General features: G+C 45.2%; 1 protein-coding gene across 1 annotated transcript in view; it reads right to left on the minus strand.

Moving 5' to 3' along the window:
* Positions 1 to 12,849, minus strand: part of ZNF704 (zinc finger protein 704) — a 217,442-nt gene extending 204,593 nt beyond the window's left edge. The window contains exon 1 of the mRNA XM_032609965.1: positions 12,322 to 12,849. Coding sequence (XP_032465856.1) covers positions 12,322 to 12,825 — 504 coding nt within the window. The 5' untranslated portion in view covers positions 12,826 to 12,849. The remainder of the gene's footprint in view (positions 1 to 12,321) is intronic.
* Positions 12,850 to 18,451: the final 5,602 nt, after the last annotated feature.

The raw sequence follows: 18,451 nt of genomic DNA on the forward strand, positions 1-18,451 counted from the left end.
GGTGATGGCTGTACAGCTCTGTGACGATACTAGAAAACACTGACTTGTGTATTTAAAAAGGGAGCATTATATGGTATGTTACCTGAATTAAATCATAAGAAAGCTGTTGAGAGAGAGAACTAGAGAGGTGGAGAATTACATTTGAAGCATTCCAGAGCCCAGTCTTAGGCACTTTCTCTTTCTACCTGTGCTGTAGGTATTCTCACCCAATCCCATCACTTTAAATATTGTCCATGTGCCCATGACTTCTGATTTTTACCGTTAGTTCTGTCTTCTCCACCTACCCACAGCCTACCTGACATCTCCACATGGGGGTCTTACAGGCATCTCACACTTAACATAGTCAAGACAGAACTCGATTCCCCTTTCCAACCCAAATCTTCTCTTCCTCCACGCATTCCGAGCTTAGCAACGCACAACCATGCGCAAAGTGTACTGTCTGTCTCTCCAGCTAGAATGTGAACGGGAACCCTTCCGATGTCTTTTCTCTCCTGTGTCCTTGGAGCTGACAAAGAGTAGGAGCTCAGTGAATAGTTGTTGAATGAAATAACCATGGGATTGAATGAAGTAGCAACCACCTGCCACGCAAATTTTTTAAACAATCAAACCATTAACTTGTCACTGAATTTAAGCAAGATCTTTGAGATAACTCAATTTTAACACATAAAGATAGCCATAGTTTACAAGCAGTGAAAACTACATCATTTCTATTATAGTTTTTTAAGTAAAAAGAATTTTCTCTTATAACCTCTGTGCTAGATTGCAAGAAAATTTCAAGAGACAAAATCAATACAGAGAGTTGAGAGACCTATTTGAATAGAACTCTCTTTTAGAATAAGAATAAAGAGCTGAAGAATATTGCTGTCACCCAACAGATGGCTAAGAGCACATTTTCAGAACCTCATAAACATCCACCAGGCATGGCAGTTCCTCTTCCCTTTCCATAAACCCTACCTTGGGTCATTTCAAACCTTCTAGTGGCTCCTCCCATACTGTCCACCTCCTCTTTCCCACTCTAAGATGCTATAGTGTTCGGTGTATGCTTACATAGGCTCAGAGGCCCATTTTCCTCCTTTTTCTGAGATAACTTTTATTGCAAGTAATATCTGATGAAAAAGACAATTTTTCCTTCAGATACTCTTCACATATTCATTTTTTATAAGTCGTAAGATCCTTATGCTAATATTTCTACTATTTTTCTAACATTTTGTTAAACTAGTTTTGAGTTGTAAGTATACGAACTTGTTAGTTGAAACACTGTCAAAAGCTTACATTTAAAAAAAAAAGTTCTTTAAGTTAAACTTTGGATCCTAACCCAAATTGATACAAATTAGTGAGGTTTGTTCTTCAGCAAGCACTTGTAGCGACTTTCAAAGAATAAATAAGCTACATGAAAGTGTTTATGACAACCTATGAAAACTGTATTTCATGTTCTTTTAATTTAAAATTACTGCAAAATAAAGCCCTTCTTTCCTTAAATTTCCATTGTTGCTTAGGTAACAATTCCAATTATTTTTTAAATCTGTTGGCCCCAAATGTTTTCTGAAATGTTTGACAAATATGTCATTTGGTAAAAAAAAAATTCTCTCTCTATTTTTTTTTTTGTCCACAGAAACTGCTCCACTCTTCTCCAACACTTATTTTCCACATGTATAACATGGAGATAATAAAATCCACCTTCCAAGATTACCAAGTTAGCTATGAGAGCCCTCTAAAAATTATAATGCATTAAATGTTGGGTAATACTGAAATAAATATTGAACAATAGCTAGTAAAGAGTCCTTACACAAGGTACTGTGTTCACAAATGCTTAACCCCTTTATTTGCAGTAGTCATACTGTTGTTGACAGAAAATGTGTCAATCCTAGTCTCCTACTGAATTGATACATTCTCTTCATTTAAACAATTGTGATACTTTCAATCTTTTTTCTTCTAGAATGTGGGAAACATATTATTAAATATACCTGCCTGAGTATCAGCACCGTGTGTTTTTCTGCTCCCTGGGAACCTTGTAATTCTGTCATGGTAGCACTTCCCATACCTCCTATCTCCTCCACTAGACCCATCATGGACCCTGATTTACCAAGAGAAGTAGGGTTTGCTACCGGTTTTTAAATTTCACCCACAGGAATGGTATTCACGGATACACAAGTGAAAATTCACCACATAAAGTACTCCTTTTTTTTTTTTAGAAACTTGATACTGAAGAAATTAGCAGCTTTACCAGAAAAAATATTTCAAAGCTTGCAGGACCCACTAACAATATTTTAACCTTTCTCTGTGTGTATGACAATTTATTTCTTTAATAATGTAGTTTTAGTAAGTTATCCCAAGTATAAGTCACTTATCCATGGGTTTCCCATTTAGAAAAATAATTTTAAACGGGTATTTCCCAAAATGTATCCCAAGGGAAAGATGTTCTAGAAGAAAAAGAAAGGCTCTGTAGTCCAATAAATACGTGAATGCCACAATCTATATTCACCTTCTTAAAATTCAAAATGGCCCTTGGCATCTTGGTCAATAACTTCTTCATAGGTATATGGGTGTTGTACTACTCATTTAATTTTGTCTATGTTTAAAACATTTTATAACTTAAAAAAAAATCTGTATCTCTCTTTTTAACTGGAATTTCCCCATGCTGTTTAACCAGAGTCCATTTCTCCTCCATCTAGATATCTTCCAATAGTAGAAGCAAGTATTTACAAGAGTTTAGAAGTATACTTTGGGCTCTGCATCCCCATCTACCCAAAGAACAGTGAGTTCTTCACCAAACAAAAGCACAACAGGTCGCAGACACCAGTGCGGAGGAGGATGGAAAGGGTGAATTCACACCTCAGGGGTTCTCAGCCACATGCAAGTTAGAGGTGAAAGGTGACATCACTGTATTTCCATCGCAGGCTTCAACGACACATAGACACATAATTCAACGTGCGTGGTAAGCCTTTTCCCACCTGTATGGCTACTAGCCAGGTTTTTTCCAATACAAGAGCTATAGATCTGAACAGACTGATGAGCCTGAGAGCTAGAATGTTTCTGTCCTCTTCGCACAAGTAGATAAATGACTCACAGCTTCCTGAGATGAAAGGGAAGATTCAAGCTCACCACTGATACGATGGAACACCCCAGAGTTCAGATGAACGAAGTCACTTCAGGAAGCAGCTCTCTGAAATACCTTGGTAGTGTGGAACAAGCAGGCGGCTGTAACAGTCAAACTAACTGTAGGATTTTGAAGCCTTGAACAAAGTTTTACAAAAGATTCTTTTCTGGAACCATAAAGGAGATAAATTGCCATCCATGTCTAGTTTCAGGAGGTCTGTGGGTCATATTTAATAACAATAGGCAATGACAGAACAGTATTATACCAATTTTCTTTGGTAACACTGAAGCATTGAGACATCAAGTTACTTGATAAGGCCATGCAACTAGCAAGTGGAGAAGCCAGAATTTGAACCCAGGGCCTGTTACCTCACATCTGGATTTACACAGAGGAAACAGTGGGAAGGGGGGCAGATAGAGGAATCATCTGCTTTGACTCAACCATGTTCCCTCCCGTCTTACTAACAAAGCCACTACACAGGTCATATTAATGGACGAAAATAATCCTGTCTGTAGGTTTTATTAAATGATATTTCAAGGCACACTGCCTTTAAAAAATTGGATTTAATTTAAAATGTTGGAGCACTTTTTTTGTTTTTTTCCTCCAGTGGTAACCCTTGCAAAATAATAGTACAATATTACAACCAGGAAATTGACATTGATATAATCTACCAACCTTATTCAGATTTTTCCAGTTTTACATGTATTCATTTGTGTATGTGTGCAACTGCATATGTATTTAGTTCTATGCAATTTTATCATATGTAGGTATGTGTATCCACCACCACAGGCAAAATACAGAACACTTCCATCACCACAAGGAGAGACCAGCCATCCCCAATTAGTTCGCATCAGTGAGGCTTTACTTTCGCTCAGCCTTCCATTATGACAAGAACGTAAGGAAAGCAAGTGTGTCACTGGAAACTGTCATGTGTAGCATGGAGACTATACACTCTTAGTCCTCATGGAGCCATGTACAGGCAGAACCCTTTAAATTTTTTGCACCTCAAGGCTCCATGGTCTTCTGCAAGATGAGATCCCCTCTTGTATGTTACTGCAAAGTTCTTACCCTAAAATTACAGACTCTCCTTCAAAACTCTAGAGTCAAGCCTATTTCCCCTATGTATAAATTATAACACTGGTTTTTCCAAATAGTATCTTCAATGAAGTGTGAGAACTGAATCACTCTAATTCCACTACACGAATCTCAGAGTTATATTCCATTCCACTTCATCCAGTAAATGAGACCAACTGAAGTTATGTGCCAGATTTGGTGATCTAAACTCATCCTTTGACAAGCTATTCAGGAATTACCTCCTGGCCAGCCCATATAATCTTCTTCACATAGACTGGCTACAAATGTTTTAGGATATGCATCAAAATTACATCCCAAACTGTGGTAGCCTAGCAAGGTCTCTCGGCAGATGTAACCTTGATCTTGGGGATAAAGAGGAAAAGGGCTTTGAACTTCTTTATCGACAACCTGGCAGGAATTTGCCAGGCTGTAGGCTCCCCGGAAGTGGAAGTCGGCCTTATTGACTGCTGTTTCCCACATGCATATCAGGAACATGGCAAGCCATGGACCATAATAAGCATCTCCTGAGGGAATGACCAGAAACATGGACAGCAAACCCAAAGAAAATCATTCTTATTTCAGAGATTCGACTAGGCTGGAAGGTTGGCTATAAGGGTCTCTAAGTATTCTCAAATATTTCAGAAAGTCTAATGGAAACCATGCATTTACCTTCATAGAGATGGGACAGGACAATTAAAGGTCAAGTTTCCTCAGCTTTAGCAGACATTGTATCAAGCCATGGTACAAGACTGGTTGTTGTGTGCAGACCAGAAGTTCTGACTGCGCACACTGTAGTGGGCAGGGAGAGGCTCCCACTCTTCTTCCCTTTGAGCACCCATGAGCAGGAAGACAGGGCAATGTGACCAGGGCACATTTACCAATGAATAGGCTCCGGGGGCTCTCAGAGGTCAAGGACATCCCAGCGGTAGCTCCCTGGCGCCTCCTCACTAAGCTCAGGTGAGGGGATTCCAGGCAGGGCTGACTTCTCACTTTTCCTCCTTTTCTAACCCTTGTGTTACGGGGCACTGCAGGCCCAACCAGCAGTCAAATCTGGTGGAGGAGAGGCCCTAGTTAAGGGCTGAGTATAAACTACGTCTTCCAGGCCAGTCTACCAGGCACACCAAGCCAGAGATGAAGGGAACTCGGTTCACGATGAAATGGGGCTCATTTGCCATTTTCTATCATCCTCTGAGCACATGTGTCCCTTGGGAACTGCACAGGGAGGGGGACTGACCTGGACAGGATTCACAGAGGGTCCTGCCCACCTCCCACAGCCGGAAATGAGACCACCTCTCCCTGAGGTACTTTAGGAAGGAAGAACATTCCACAAATAGAAGTTGATAAGCAGTGAGTGGTAGATGACTTCAGGAAACTGTGATTTCTCTCACCACAACTCTAAGGCAGTGAACTAACCGCAGATCATTCCAGGCACAAAGGACTAACCCAGCAAGGAGGGCGAGAACTTGGGGTTGGGCAGACCAGGGTGCTAATCCTGGTCCCACCTAAGTTGCTAAGCAGCCCTAGCCAGACAAGGCACTTCACCTTCCCTAGTCCCGGTGTACCAAGCAGTCTAAAGGGGGTGTTGGGTTACCAGATAATCTCTGTTTCCCTTCCAAGTCTGGCAGTCGACAATTCAGTGAATGACAACTTTGCCTGGTATCAGATGCACATGCCTTCCCCTCGAGCCAACGCAGACCATTTGCAACACACATACTTATCAGCAAACTGGAATTCAGTGCTTGCTGCACTGGTCCCTGCCAAAGGCTTCTTAAAGCCATCTGATAGCCCAGAGACAGTCTAATAGATGTGCTAACCACCCCAAAAAGCTGGCACACATGAAACAGATTCCTCTCCGTTAATATTTATTAAGCACTGAAGGTGGGCACTTTGACATATATTATCTCACTTAAAAAGCTTTCTTCCGGGCTTCCCTGGTGGCACAGTGGTGGAGAGTCTGCCTGCCGATGCAGGGGACACGGGTTCGTGCCCCAGCCCGGGAAGATCCCACATGCCGCGGATCAGCTGGGCCCGTGAGCCATGGCCACTGAGCCTGTGCATCCGGAGCCTGTGCTCTGCAACGGGAGAGGCCACAACAGTGAGAGGCCCGCGTACCGCAAAAAAACAAAAACAAAAACAAAAAAACCTTTCTTCCCTTGGACTTCTCTGGTGGCGCAGTGCTTAAGAATCTGCCTGCCATTGCAGGGGACATGGGTTCGAGCCCTGGTCCAGGAAGATCTCACATGCCGCATGGAGCAACTAAGCCCGTGCGCCACAGCTACTGAGCCCATGCACCACAACTACTGAAGCCTGGGTGCCTAGAGCCCACGCTCTGCAACAAGAGAAGCCACTGCAATGAGAAGCCCACGCACTGCAAAGAAGAGTATCCCCCGCTCACCACAACCAGAGAAAGCCCGCGTGCAGCAACGAAGACCCAATGCAGCCAAAATAAATAAATTTGTTTTAAAATTTTAAAAATTAAAAAAAAACAAACTTTCTTCCCAGTTTTCCAACAGATGTACTCTTGATAGAACTAATAGCGGTCTTTCAGGTCCAGGTGTCTCCTAACCTTATTATGACACTACATTATCAATCCCTTCAGACTCTCCGGCTCTTGTCCATAACTAATACACAGCATCGCAGAGCACAGCCCTGAGCCTAGTTATCTCAGCCCCCTACTGTTTTGCCTTCACTGAGTAGCAACTTATTTTAGAATCCTTCCTCCGTTTGACAGTGTCCTTGTATTTTTTTTTTAATTTTATTATTAAGCTCTGGTTGGAGACATTATTTACCTGGTGTTCCTCATTCAAGGGCCCAGGAGGCTATTTTTTTTGTTTTTTGGGGGTGTGTGGAATCTTACTACTGCCCATAAATATGTAAGCTTCTTCGATCAGAAATTGAAAACTGTGTAATACCAAGTTTGTCTTCTTGTCTCATTTAAAGCCCAAATTAGCAGCCATGACAGTAATCAAGCATCTCAGATACTTAGTAGCATCTATTCCTCTATTTCTTCAGCCTTCCCAAATACTCCTGGATATAAATGGGCATAAACACCACAAATAAATAGAGGGAGATTAAAAGCACAGGCTATGGATGTGAACCAGGGCTCTGCTTGTGACCATACAGCCTCAGGTGTGCTAATTCACATCCAAGTCAGTATACTCAGCTGGAGAATATTGATTCCCGAATCATAATTTCTCAGTAGATCCTCCTTCATAGAAAGCATTTAGTGCAGTTCTTGGCTTATAAGTATTCAGCAAATATTCATTCATATTAACATTACCTTGGAACCCAAGTTGTCCTGCATTTCATTCCCATTCTTTTAATGATTTTATTGATTCCTCTTTGTTTTCTCCAATCCACTGACCCCTGACTTTTTTACCAGCCCATGCCCCCTTCCTGTCCTTACTTTTCTTAGATCCCATAGTCCATCATTATAGTCACAGCAGTGCCAACTTCGTCAACAGTGTGTTCTCTCCTTTGTCATTGTTCACCCACCTGGCTAAACTGCATCTCTGCTGAATCCAGCTCTCTGCTTTGTCTCCAAGAGACAGTGAAGTGTAAGGCCTAATGGTACTAGCTCTGGAGTGAGACTGCCCAGGGCTCAAAACCTTGCTCTGCCACCTAACACCTGTGTATCTTTAAGTAAACTGCTTATCACTTCAGTAAAATGAGGATGATATAATAATGCCCGACTCAGGGATATGCAATGAAGTTTAAATGAGACTGTACACTTAGACTTACACTAGCATGGTAATTAAATAACTTAATAAACGTTAGCTAGCATTCTGTTTGTTATTATCACTCTATGCTTGAGCTAATGGAATGAAGGTGGGGAAAATCACATACCCAGACAGACTGCTTACACTGTACCAGTAGAACCACAAACATCAGATGGGCCCTTGATACTGTCTAGCAACTCTATCTGATTTCCCTGGTACATTTGCTCTCCCACTCTCCCACAACACTATCTCTTCAGCTGTTATCCCAAATCTCTTTTGCTCTCAGCTGATGGCCTTCCCTCCTGCTGCAGGGGGAAAACAGAAGCCATCAGGTAAATACTACTTCATCTGACCACCATCCAATATACAACTACCCACATCTGGACTTACTTTCTCTACCTTCTCCCTAATGGAAGAAGGGTCTTTGCTTCTGTCAAAGACCAATCCCTATACTTGGGTTCCAGGTCCCCTGCCCTATGACTTTCCTAAGGACCTTCCTCCTGAACTTATCCCTCTTTTCTCTGCATCTTCGGTTCCTCCCCAAGGTAACCCTTGACGACCCTCACCTCTTGGTATTCATGCCCTTGCATATCTCCCCCGCTTAAGTGTGGGTGGAACCCATGATTTACTTCTAACCAATAGGATATGGCAAAGATGATGGAGTACTGCTCCTGTGATTACAATGCCTTATATGAGTCTCCATCTTGCCAGCAGACAGAGGCTAAGATTCTCCTTGCCGACTTGATGAAGTAAGAGGCCATGTTGAGGAAACCATGTAATAAAGTGCTACAGGAGTAGAGGCGGGGTGGGGGAGAGGGGCTGGGGGAGAGGGGCTCTAGGAGCTGAGGGCAGCCTACAGGTAACAGGCAGCAAGAAGCTGGATCCTCACACCTACCGATGCAAGGGAATGAATTCTGCTAACAACCTGAGGGAGCTGAGAAGTGAATTCTTCCCCAGTCAAGCCTCCCAAAGAGACCGCAGCCCACCCAACATTTTGACTGCAGCCCTGTGAGAGTCATCAGCAGACCCAGCCAAGCCTGGCCCTGACTCCTAACCCACAGATACCAGGAGGATGGTTGTGAGCCAAAAGGTTCGTGGTACTTTGTTACACAGCAACAGAAAACAAATACACTTCCTACACACACAACAGATCATCCCCAACATGCTGTAGTCACTACATTAGAGTCTACAGTATCCTATCTTCAAAACAATCTAAACCATATGCTCTCTCCCCCTTCTCTCTGTTCTCCTTTCCAACAAGAGAGTTTTTCACTATGTCCTTGCCTCTACTCACTGCTCAGCCCATTTGGGTCGCATCCCTGACTTCACATTCTTTGGTTACGGACACCCATACGTTCCATATTATCGAATCCACGTGAACATGTCTCTGTCCTTATCTTACTCATATCCCAGTGGTATTCAACATAGTTCATTACTCCCTACTTCTGGAACTAAATGGACTTTCCATTTTCTAGTTTTCCTTTGACATGTTTAGCTGCTGCTTCTCAATCGTCTTTGCTGGCTTCTCCTCCCACACCCAAACTTAAACAGTGCTGTGCCCCAGAGTCTGGCCCAAGGCTGTCCTCTCCTCTGGCCTGCTGTACTCTCCTTCTTATCCCCAGCTTTAAATGACATCAACACATCTCCCAAATTTCTCTCTCTAGCTGTGGCCTCTCCCCTCAGCTCCACACCTTACAGCCATCCGCCTACTTGAAGTTTCCATGCCGGTGTCTAAGCGTCATCTCGGACTTAACAGGACCCAAACAGAAGACTTGATTTTTCTCTTCGCAAAAATCTGTTGTTCTCCCAGGTTGCCCAATCTCAGCAAATGGCACATTTGGCCAACCTTTACACTGGGGCCTCATCCTGCATTCCCTTCTTTCTGTCACCCTCCCCGCCGCCACGTAATCCATCAGCAAGTTATTGCAGGTGGATCTTCACGATCGATCCTGAATTTGTTCCCTCCTCTCTAACACCACTCTTAGTCCGAAGTGCCCTCGCCTCTCATGTGGACTTCAACAATCGCCATCGAACTGGACCCCTGCTCCTCCCTGCTGTCCTCTATACTCCACACAGCATGACCTTATTAAAAATACAAACCATTTTGCATGTTTAAAACTTTCCAAAGACTTCTTACTCTACTTTAAAAAGGTCCACCAGGCTCTACGTCGCTGGCCCTTACCTGCCTCCCTGACATATCTCCAGCAAGATCCAGACATACTCATCCTCTTCTCCTTCCCACCTCAAGACTTTTGCAACTGTTATTCCGGAAAGATCTTCCCAAGTTGCATGTCTCAAATCTCAGATCAAATGTCCCCTCCTCAGAGAGGCCTTCTCCCTACAAGCTGTCTCCTTCCTCCTAGACACTGAGGTATCATTATTTCCCTCATGGCGTGCATCGCAATCTCAAGCACCATGCTTATTTATTTGTCTGTTTGGTTGCTTCTTGCTCTGCTTCCAGGTTTTTTTGCTGGATGTGGGCATCTGGAAGGTGCTTACTGCTGTGCTCTAGAATAGTACCTGTCACATATTAGGTGCTCGATAAATATGCGAATAAATGAATGCCTAAATATTGACATTCATCTATGCATTCGAATAAGATGATACTATTTTATTCATCAGAAAAACCTCTTCAGATGCAGTGTCAAGACGGCTTTAAAGCAGGAAAAGATTATAAAAATTATACCTCAAGCTACTCAATATATAAATTCCTGAAAAGTTATGGGCAAACCACAACAGTATAAAATGAAGCCCCTTTTGAAAGAATTAAGCAGAAATCTGCTCAGAGATGTGAAAAATCTTTTCTGATAGTGTGAATGATCATACACCCTAGTTCTTTCATTCTTATATATTTGATTTTTTTTTCTACATTGAGTTTGCTTTGAGCACAGACCATAAATTATAATCAACTTTTCTATCACAAACTGTGCAACCACTGTCCAAACCACAAGACATCTTTTCAGTATTTCTGGACAAAAATGCTAAGGAGTCACTACTTTTGTTCCTTAATGTCACTGATGTCATGTGATTTAATTCCAAATCCAGCTATATCCTGTAGCCATACGATGCAGGCTTTTTATTAGACCACGGTAATGATGGTGGTAATGGTCTGGATTCCAACAAGCAACTGTCAAAAACTATCATCCCAAACGACTACTTGCTGAAAATTTCTCACTCCCAGAGTTGGTATTTCCAGGGTGGTCTAGGAAAGAAATCTGTGCCCATGTCTACTCTGGGGCTCTTCTAAATGCTGACGTTTAATATTTCTTTGGAACTGCAATTTCATGCTTTGAGGAGCTGACTTTTTTCTGCAAGCCCCTGAAGATTTTTTTTTCCATAGTCTCTAACTAGTAAGCTCATTTGTTTATGTGTTTTTCTTCCTGAAATACCAATATCTTCTGAAAACTCCGATCAATAGTTTTATCCAGTTGATTTTAAGCACCACTCTTCAGAAAAATCACTCACTCCATTGCTTCCCACTTGCTGCCCTCAAAACTTCTTAGCAACATACACTGCAAGAACCTCAACGTGGTTTGCGTTGGCCAATCACATGCCTGAAAGCCCAGCCAGTCAGTTGTGTAATAATAAAGCCCTTATCTCCTGAAGATATACAAACGGAAAGATCTCTCGGTGCTTCAGTACACAAGGGCCTTTGCTTGAATTCTCAGCAGAAACTCACGTCTATTTTAAATGGCAAATCCCCCCCCCCCCCACTTTCTCTGGTTTCCTATTTTTTTCCCATTTGCTATGTTGAGGAGGGGAAAAAAACCCCAATGCCAAACAATGTCGAGTTTTAAGCCGCGGGTACGGGGTGGGCGGGGCGGCATTGCCAAAAGCTGCCAGCAAAATGCATGTATACACCGGGACTTGGTTTTTTGCTCTTCTGGGTTTACCGGTTCCCTCACAGGCGCTTTTGACGGAAACTCATCCACAATTGTTCTTGGAGGCAGGAGGGGTTGAGAGATTGAGAAGAGAAGCTGTTTGCTAGTTCCTATGAGCTTGACTAGTCCTCAGAATAAGGGGAAGGGGGCCACTCGTGCTTCCTCGGGAAGGACTACAACCTCACTGCCTCCCTACCTCGCCCGTCCCCACCGGGCGCAGAACGGCGCCTACCTCGTCCCATCGCCAAGTTCCCCGCCTCGCTCGGGAGAAGCGTCCTTTGCCCGCACCCACATCAGACAGCACGCCCGCCTCGGCCTTGGGGGAAAGTGGGAGCGGCCGCCCGGTGAAGGTGCTGGGGCCCGAGCGGTGAGCTCATCAGGCCCCTGGCTCTGCCCGCGCGGCCACCCGAGCCGCCGGACACACCCCTCCCGGCCCGGCCTCTGCGGTCCCCAGTACCGGCCTCAACCCGCTCCGCGCCGGGCCCCCGGGCCCGTCCCCTCACCGCGCAGGAGGGTCCCGCGCGCGCTAGTCCCCGCAACCCGCACACACCTTCAATGCTCCCCGGCCCGGGCCCTTGGGGAGCTGGCGGCCGGGGCCGAGGGCCACGAAGCGCTCCTCGCCGTCCTCGTCGTCGTCGTCTCCGTCCACCACCTCGACGACCACCTCCTCGTCCTCGTCTTCCTCGTCGTCATCCTCCTCCTCCGCGCCCCCTCGGGGCTTCGCCTGCACCCGCCCGAGCCCCCTCCGCCGCCTGCTCCCGCCCTCTTCGTCCTCGTCTTCCTCCCCCAGAAGCAGCAGCACCGGAGACGAGGCGGCGGCGGCGGCCCCGGCGGCCCGAGGGGGGCCGGTCCCGGCGCTGCGCGGCGGCGGCAGTGGCGGCCTCCAGCTCTCCGGGACCGGGGCTGGGGCCGGCGCCGGGGCCGGGGCCGGGGCGGGGAGCGGGAGCCCGGGCAGCGCGCCTTCCCGGGCGGGCGCGGGGCCTGGCGGCTGCAGCGCGGCGTTCCCCCGGCGGCTGCCCAGGCTGGAGCGCTTGGCTAGACGCCGCGCCTGCATGCCTGACCGCGGGCTGCTTGCCGCCGCGCCGAGCCGGAGTTTGTCACCTCCCCCCTCGTCCTCCTCCTCCTCCTCCTCCTCTTCCTCCCCGGGCGGCCGCTGTGGTCGCAGGCGCCCGGGGCGCGGGGCTGCGGGGGGCTGCGGGGGCCGCCTCCCCGGGCCGCCGGCTGCCACTGGCTGCAGAGGCGCGGGCGCCGCCTTCGCTGGACCGGCCCGTGGGGACGCCGGCGGCCGGCGGCTACGGCGGGGCGGCGCGGCGGCCGCGGGCGGGGGTGGGTGTGAGCGAGCGGCGCGCTGCCGCCTTCGCCTTCGCCGCCGCCGCCGCCGCCCCGGAGCCGCGGGCCGCGCTTCGCTCCATGCGGCCGGCTACCGGGCCCGCGCGCTCCGGGCCTGCAGCTGCCGTGCCCCGGCGCGAGCTGTTTGTGTTGTGTATTTTCCACTACCGCCCCCCTCTTCTCGAGCCATTCCTCGCAGCCCTCCGGTCGCCCCGCGCAGACAAAACCCGGACTGGATTTATTTTTCCGTCCCACAGCCTCCGAAAATCGGGTGCTTCCGAACAGTCGGCCCAGCCGCGAGGGCCCACGCTAACCCGTGGCTGCTTATCCCCTTTGGAGGGAGGAGGATCGACTTGGCTAGAAGTAAGGTTGGCGGTCAAAGTCTGACTTTTGAAGGAAGAGATTTGTCGCAAGTCATTTAATGGTCTCTGCCGGGCAAGGCGACTACTCTTGAGCTTATATGAAATCGGGGAAGGTGTACCAACCCGAGATTTGGCGTTAATTCCTAAGCTGATCATCAGACTCCTTTGCATTGTTGAGGTACTGTTTCAGGACATTGCCCGCCAATCTCTCCGTCTCCTTGAACACACCATTCTAGGCCCTTCCTATTGAGCTCTTTTGGCGCTATGCTAACACTTGCAGCTTTTATTTCTGCATTTTTACCTTGAGTGCCTGATTATAAGGCTAAATTTCAAGAAGCCTTCGGTTCTCACCATTCAATGTGTAGACTGCTGGCACTGTCCGGGCCTTTGGAGAAACAAACCGGGGCGAGGGCTCAAGATTACTTGAGTTTGTTATTGTAAAAATTAATACGAAGTAAGATCAAACACATAACCAGTTCGCCACATAACTAATGGCACTGTCACTTTCTAAGGATTTTTAGGTGTGACAAAGAAAAGTCATTTGCTACTGTTTGGGGTTAGGCTGTATGGTAAGCCGTGTCCTTTACATTCAAATCATAAGCCAAATTCCACCTCTGTAGCTGAGAGCTGGAGAGGATCTCACTCACCACACGCTCTGGCAGGTGCCTCCATGAGGCCAGTGTAAAAGATGACCTCACCCTCAGCTCCCTTTCATGGTAATTGCTGTAGGAGATTTAACATCATGTGCCCTGTTAGACCCTTGAAGGCAGCTCATTAAATGCTCACTTATGGTGTCTTCCAACTGTTGAACATTTCCAGTGGGATGATGACAAAAATTCTAAAATGAACTTTTTCTTCTTCCTGAATCAGAGTAGCTTCCTGATAGACCTATTTCAAGTAACGACACTCTCATTATAATCATTCAGGCCCAAAATAGCGGTATCATGTTCACTCCCTTCTCTACCTTATTCCTAGAGGCAGTTGCCCACAAGTCCAATCCATTGTTCTTTCTGAAATGCCTCTTGAATCCACCCCTTCCTTTCCATTCCCAAAGCTCCTACAGAATTTCATGACCACAAAAGTTAAAGTTTCTATCTAACAAGCTTTCTACACCCCGTTTCTCAATAACACACCCTGCCCTGACCCCCTCCAACCATCAGCAGTGGATTCATCTTCCCCAAACTTCATTCAGATCAAGGCATTTTCCGGTTGAACTTTCCATTTGCCAACATTTCATTGGAGAATGCAGAGAGAGAAAAGAAAATGGTCTGAGCATTTTAAGAGATGGTTGTGTTTGATCAAAGCATGGAAAAGCAGGGGTCAGCCAAGAAGTAAACTAATCAGCATCGGTGAGTGTTTGTGAAGAATGAAGGTCACTGAAATGATTTCAATTGCAAGAAAGTTACCTTGGTCCATTTGAGGGATGATTTTAGAAAAAGGCAGCAGGGTCTTTCTCTGACCAGGAAGAATAAAGATCAGAGGCAAAGGGGCTTCCCTGGTGGCGCAGTGGTTGAGAGTCCGCCTGCCGATGCAGGGGACACGGGTTCGTGCCCCGGTCTGGGAAGATCCCACATGCCGCGGAGTGGCTGGGCCCGTGAGCCATGGCCGCTGAGCCTGTGCGTCCGGAGCCTGTGCTCCGCAACGGGAGAGGCCACAGCAGTGAGAGGCCCGCGTACCGAAAAGAAAAGATCAGAGGCAAGGGGTTGGCTGATAGGTACAGGGAGGCTGGTGGAGAAGAACAAAGGTGAGACAAGTGGGCTAATGGTTAAACACGTGGTCTCAGGAGCCAGAGTACCTGGGTCTGAATCCCAGTTCTGGATTTACCAGCTATATGCCTTTACTCACCCTCTCTGTGCCTCAGTTTCCTCATCTGTAAAATGGGGGTAATAGTAGAACCTTCCTAATAGTAAAGTTGTTTTGTAGGATAATGAGTTAATATGTGTAATCATCTTAGAAGAGTGCCTGGCACAAGGAAGATCTATATAAGGGCTTGTTACATTAAATGTATTGATGGTGGTGTATAAACAAGGTATTTTGGGGTGCTGTCAAAGAATAACAAGGTAGCTGTCTTTTAGCGAGCTCAGAACTGTCAGTGACTACAAGAACCTGCATTTAAAGCCTGACTACATCTTATCAAGGGGCTATGCGCAGGCCAAGGGTAAGCTTTTTATGTCTAAAACTGTCATAGATGATGGAAAGTAAGTGTTTTCCTGAAAACTGAGAGGAAAGACAGGAGTAAAATGAGTTCCTGATTGGTGTTTGTGGTTTAGTGGAAGAGGTACTAATTTACACCATTGTACTTTCTTTCAAAATTGCTACATGTACTTTGAAATCAACTTGTTCTTTCTCTCAGGCCACCTCAGTGGAGCCCACACACATCCATTCCCTGGCTTCACTGGGCCCAAGATGCTGCCCTCTGAGCAGGAGAAAAAGACTGACCTTGATATTGGGACCACTAAGTTAAGGCTAATGTCACAAAAGAGGTTTGGTGCAAGCTGGGCTTTGAGAGAAGAGAAGGATCTAGATGGGCAGGGAGACCAGTATTATCCAGGCAGATTCAGGCCACTGCAGACCAACCTCATGAAATCAGAGCACGTATAGTGAGAAATAAACTCAAATTACCTGATTCATCAGGAATCAAGAAATATGTCATTACATGGGCTCATGGAGCACTGCTTATGGAACTCATGGCTCAGAAATCAAGAAATATCTCATGATGCCAGGCACGTGGGGAGGAGCCAGTGTTGCTTCCCTCTCCTCTGTTCCCCAAACGTAACATATTTTTACTTCTAGTACTGGGAACAACTGTCACTGAGGATGAGGTGTGCCTCTAAGTCATGGGACACAGAAGGCACGTCTTCCAGAGAATCTGGTTTAACATCATTTACAACACGCCACCAATTCATTCAATATGTATTTATTGAGCCCTGCTAAATGCCAGGCATTGTTCTTGGCACTGGTGTGCAGCAGTGAACAAAATAACCCTCACTGGGAGGAGAGTAGACAACCACCAAAGAATATAAGTGAACTCTATGATTTCATAGATGCCATAAGTGCTATAGAGGAAAATAAAGCAGAAGAGGGGTAGAGAGTGCTGGAAGTTTAATATAAAGAAGTAAATATTTATATTTAATTTTTAATATATTTAATTTCTTATTTGTAATTTATTATATTTATTGATAATGATCTATAATTATATTTATTAAAATTTATTATGTATTTCTCGAATATATATTTCATATTATATTTAATATAAATAAATATATTAAAACAAACCTACGAACAGTACAGATCATAATGTAAAAGTTGATTGAGGGGCTTCCCTGGTGGCGCAGTGGTTGAGAGTCCGCCTGCCGATGCAGGGGACACGGGTTCGTGCCCCAGTCCGGGAAGATCCCACATGCCGCAGAGCGGCTGGGCCCGTGAGCCATGGCCGCTGAGCCTGCGCGTCCGGAGCCTGTGCTCCGCAGCGGGAGAGGCCACAACAGTGAGAGGCCCGCGTACCGAAAAAAAAAAAAAAAAAAAAAAAAAAATTCGAGAGTCAGAAAAAGAATAATCACACTCCCCAAATCATCAAGGATAACCATAACCGCGGCAGAAATGTAACAAATGTCTACCCTTCCACAAGAGCTCATTTATGTCCTTGAGAACCTTAAATAGATGGATTCCTTGAGAGTGGCATCTCCTTTCAAAAATTATTTTAAAACTAAAAGTAAAAATGTGCCCTTTAAACAAGTTATAAAAGTAAGATTAAGTTAGCTTTTCCACACTTCTGGGAAATTTAAAAATGATTTCAGATGATGACTGTCATCGCACCGTATGAAAAATAGATTAAGGTTTAGAGAATCACTCAGCTATTACACCCTTCAGGCTGAAAGCCTGTGTAAGTCAAGCATAAACCTCCACCCAGATAAATGTTTCTTCCATGAGCAATTAACTTAAACCCTCTTTAACAATACAATGTACTTTCTACACAGTTCTTTAAAATAGCTCCCAGAGACTTGGATTGTTTTTTCAATTTATTATTTTTTTTAGTGAGCATAAAACTGATAGAATTACTTTCTTTTTTATTGACACATTTGCTATTTTGAGGTGGTGTGGGGTGTGTGTGTGTGTGTGTGTGTGTGTGTGTGTGTGTGTGTGTAGACAAGAGAGTGATTTTGTTTGTTTCCTGATCATTTTAGTCATCTCATATTGGCACTTGAAAGGCAATGGAAAGAACACTGGACTGGGATCCCAGAGACTTGGGTTTGAATCCAGATCTGAGGATTACTTGCCATATGAATAGTTAAGTCCCCTAATCTTGGCAGGGTTCACAACTGTTAAGATTAACGAGTTGTAGTCTTTAAGGTCTTTCAACTTTTGCGATCCATTATTTAAGATATGGACCCGAAGTATGATCTAAGTTTGAGATTAAGCCAAATGCCCATTATTAAAATCCACGAATGGAGTCTAACATGTATACCTACAAATGTATGTAGGATCTCATATAGACATCCCCTCTAACCCAATGTGACATGCTGTATCTTAGGACTGCCGTCTCTGTTCCTATCAACCTCACCCTTAATTTCATTGGCCCTCGCTGCTTTGCTGGGAATGCAAAATTATGAAACTGTGCAAACACTTGCTACCATCTTATTTTACTAGTTATCTCTTTGGTGATAAGTTGCCCTAATGACTACAAACCAAGTAGTTGCTATTTGTATTATTTGTATTAACATCTCTTTCTATAAACTGAGGATTGCCTCCACCCAAGATGTATATGTACTTCCTACTAATGGTATTTTCATATCTCTGAAGTTTTGCTCTCATCTTTCTTTTCCTATCGCTTTTTTTCATCTAAGATCCTTCTGGTACAAGTAACCGAAATCCCCACTCACCCAAAATAAAAAGGAGGGAAGGGATTTATCAGTTTGGATAACTCAACCACAGATGGGCCTCAGTTTGGGGAAAATTAGATTTGGGGCTTATGTGATGTGTGGTCCTCTA

The sequence above is a fragment of the Phocoena sinus genome, chromosome 17 (assembly GCF_008692025.1).
Source record: "Phocoena sinus isolate mPhoSin1 chromosome 17, mPhoSin1.pri, whole genome shotgun sequence".
Classification (NCBI taxonomy): domain Eukaryota; kingdom Metazoa; phylum Chordata; class Mammalia; order Artiodactyla; family Phocoenidae; genus Phocoena; species Phocoena sinus.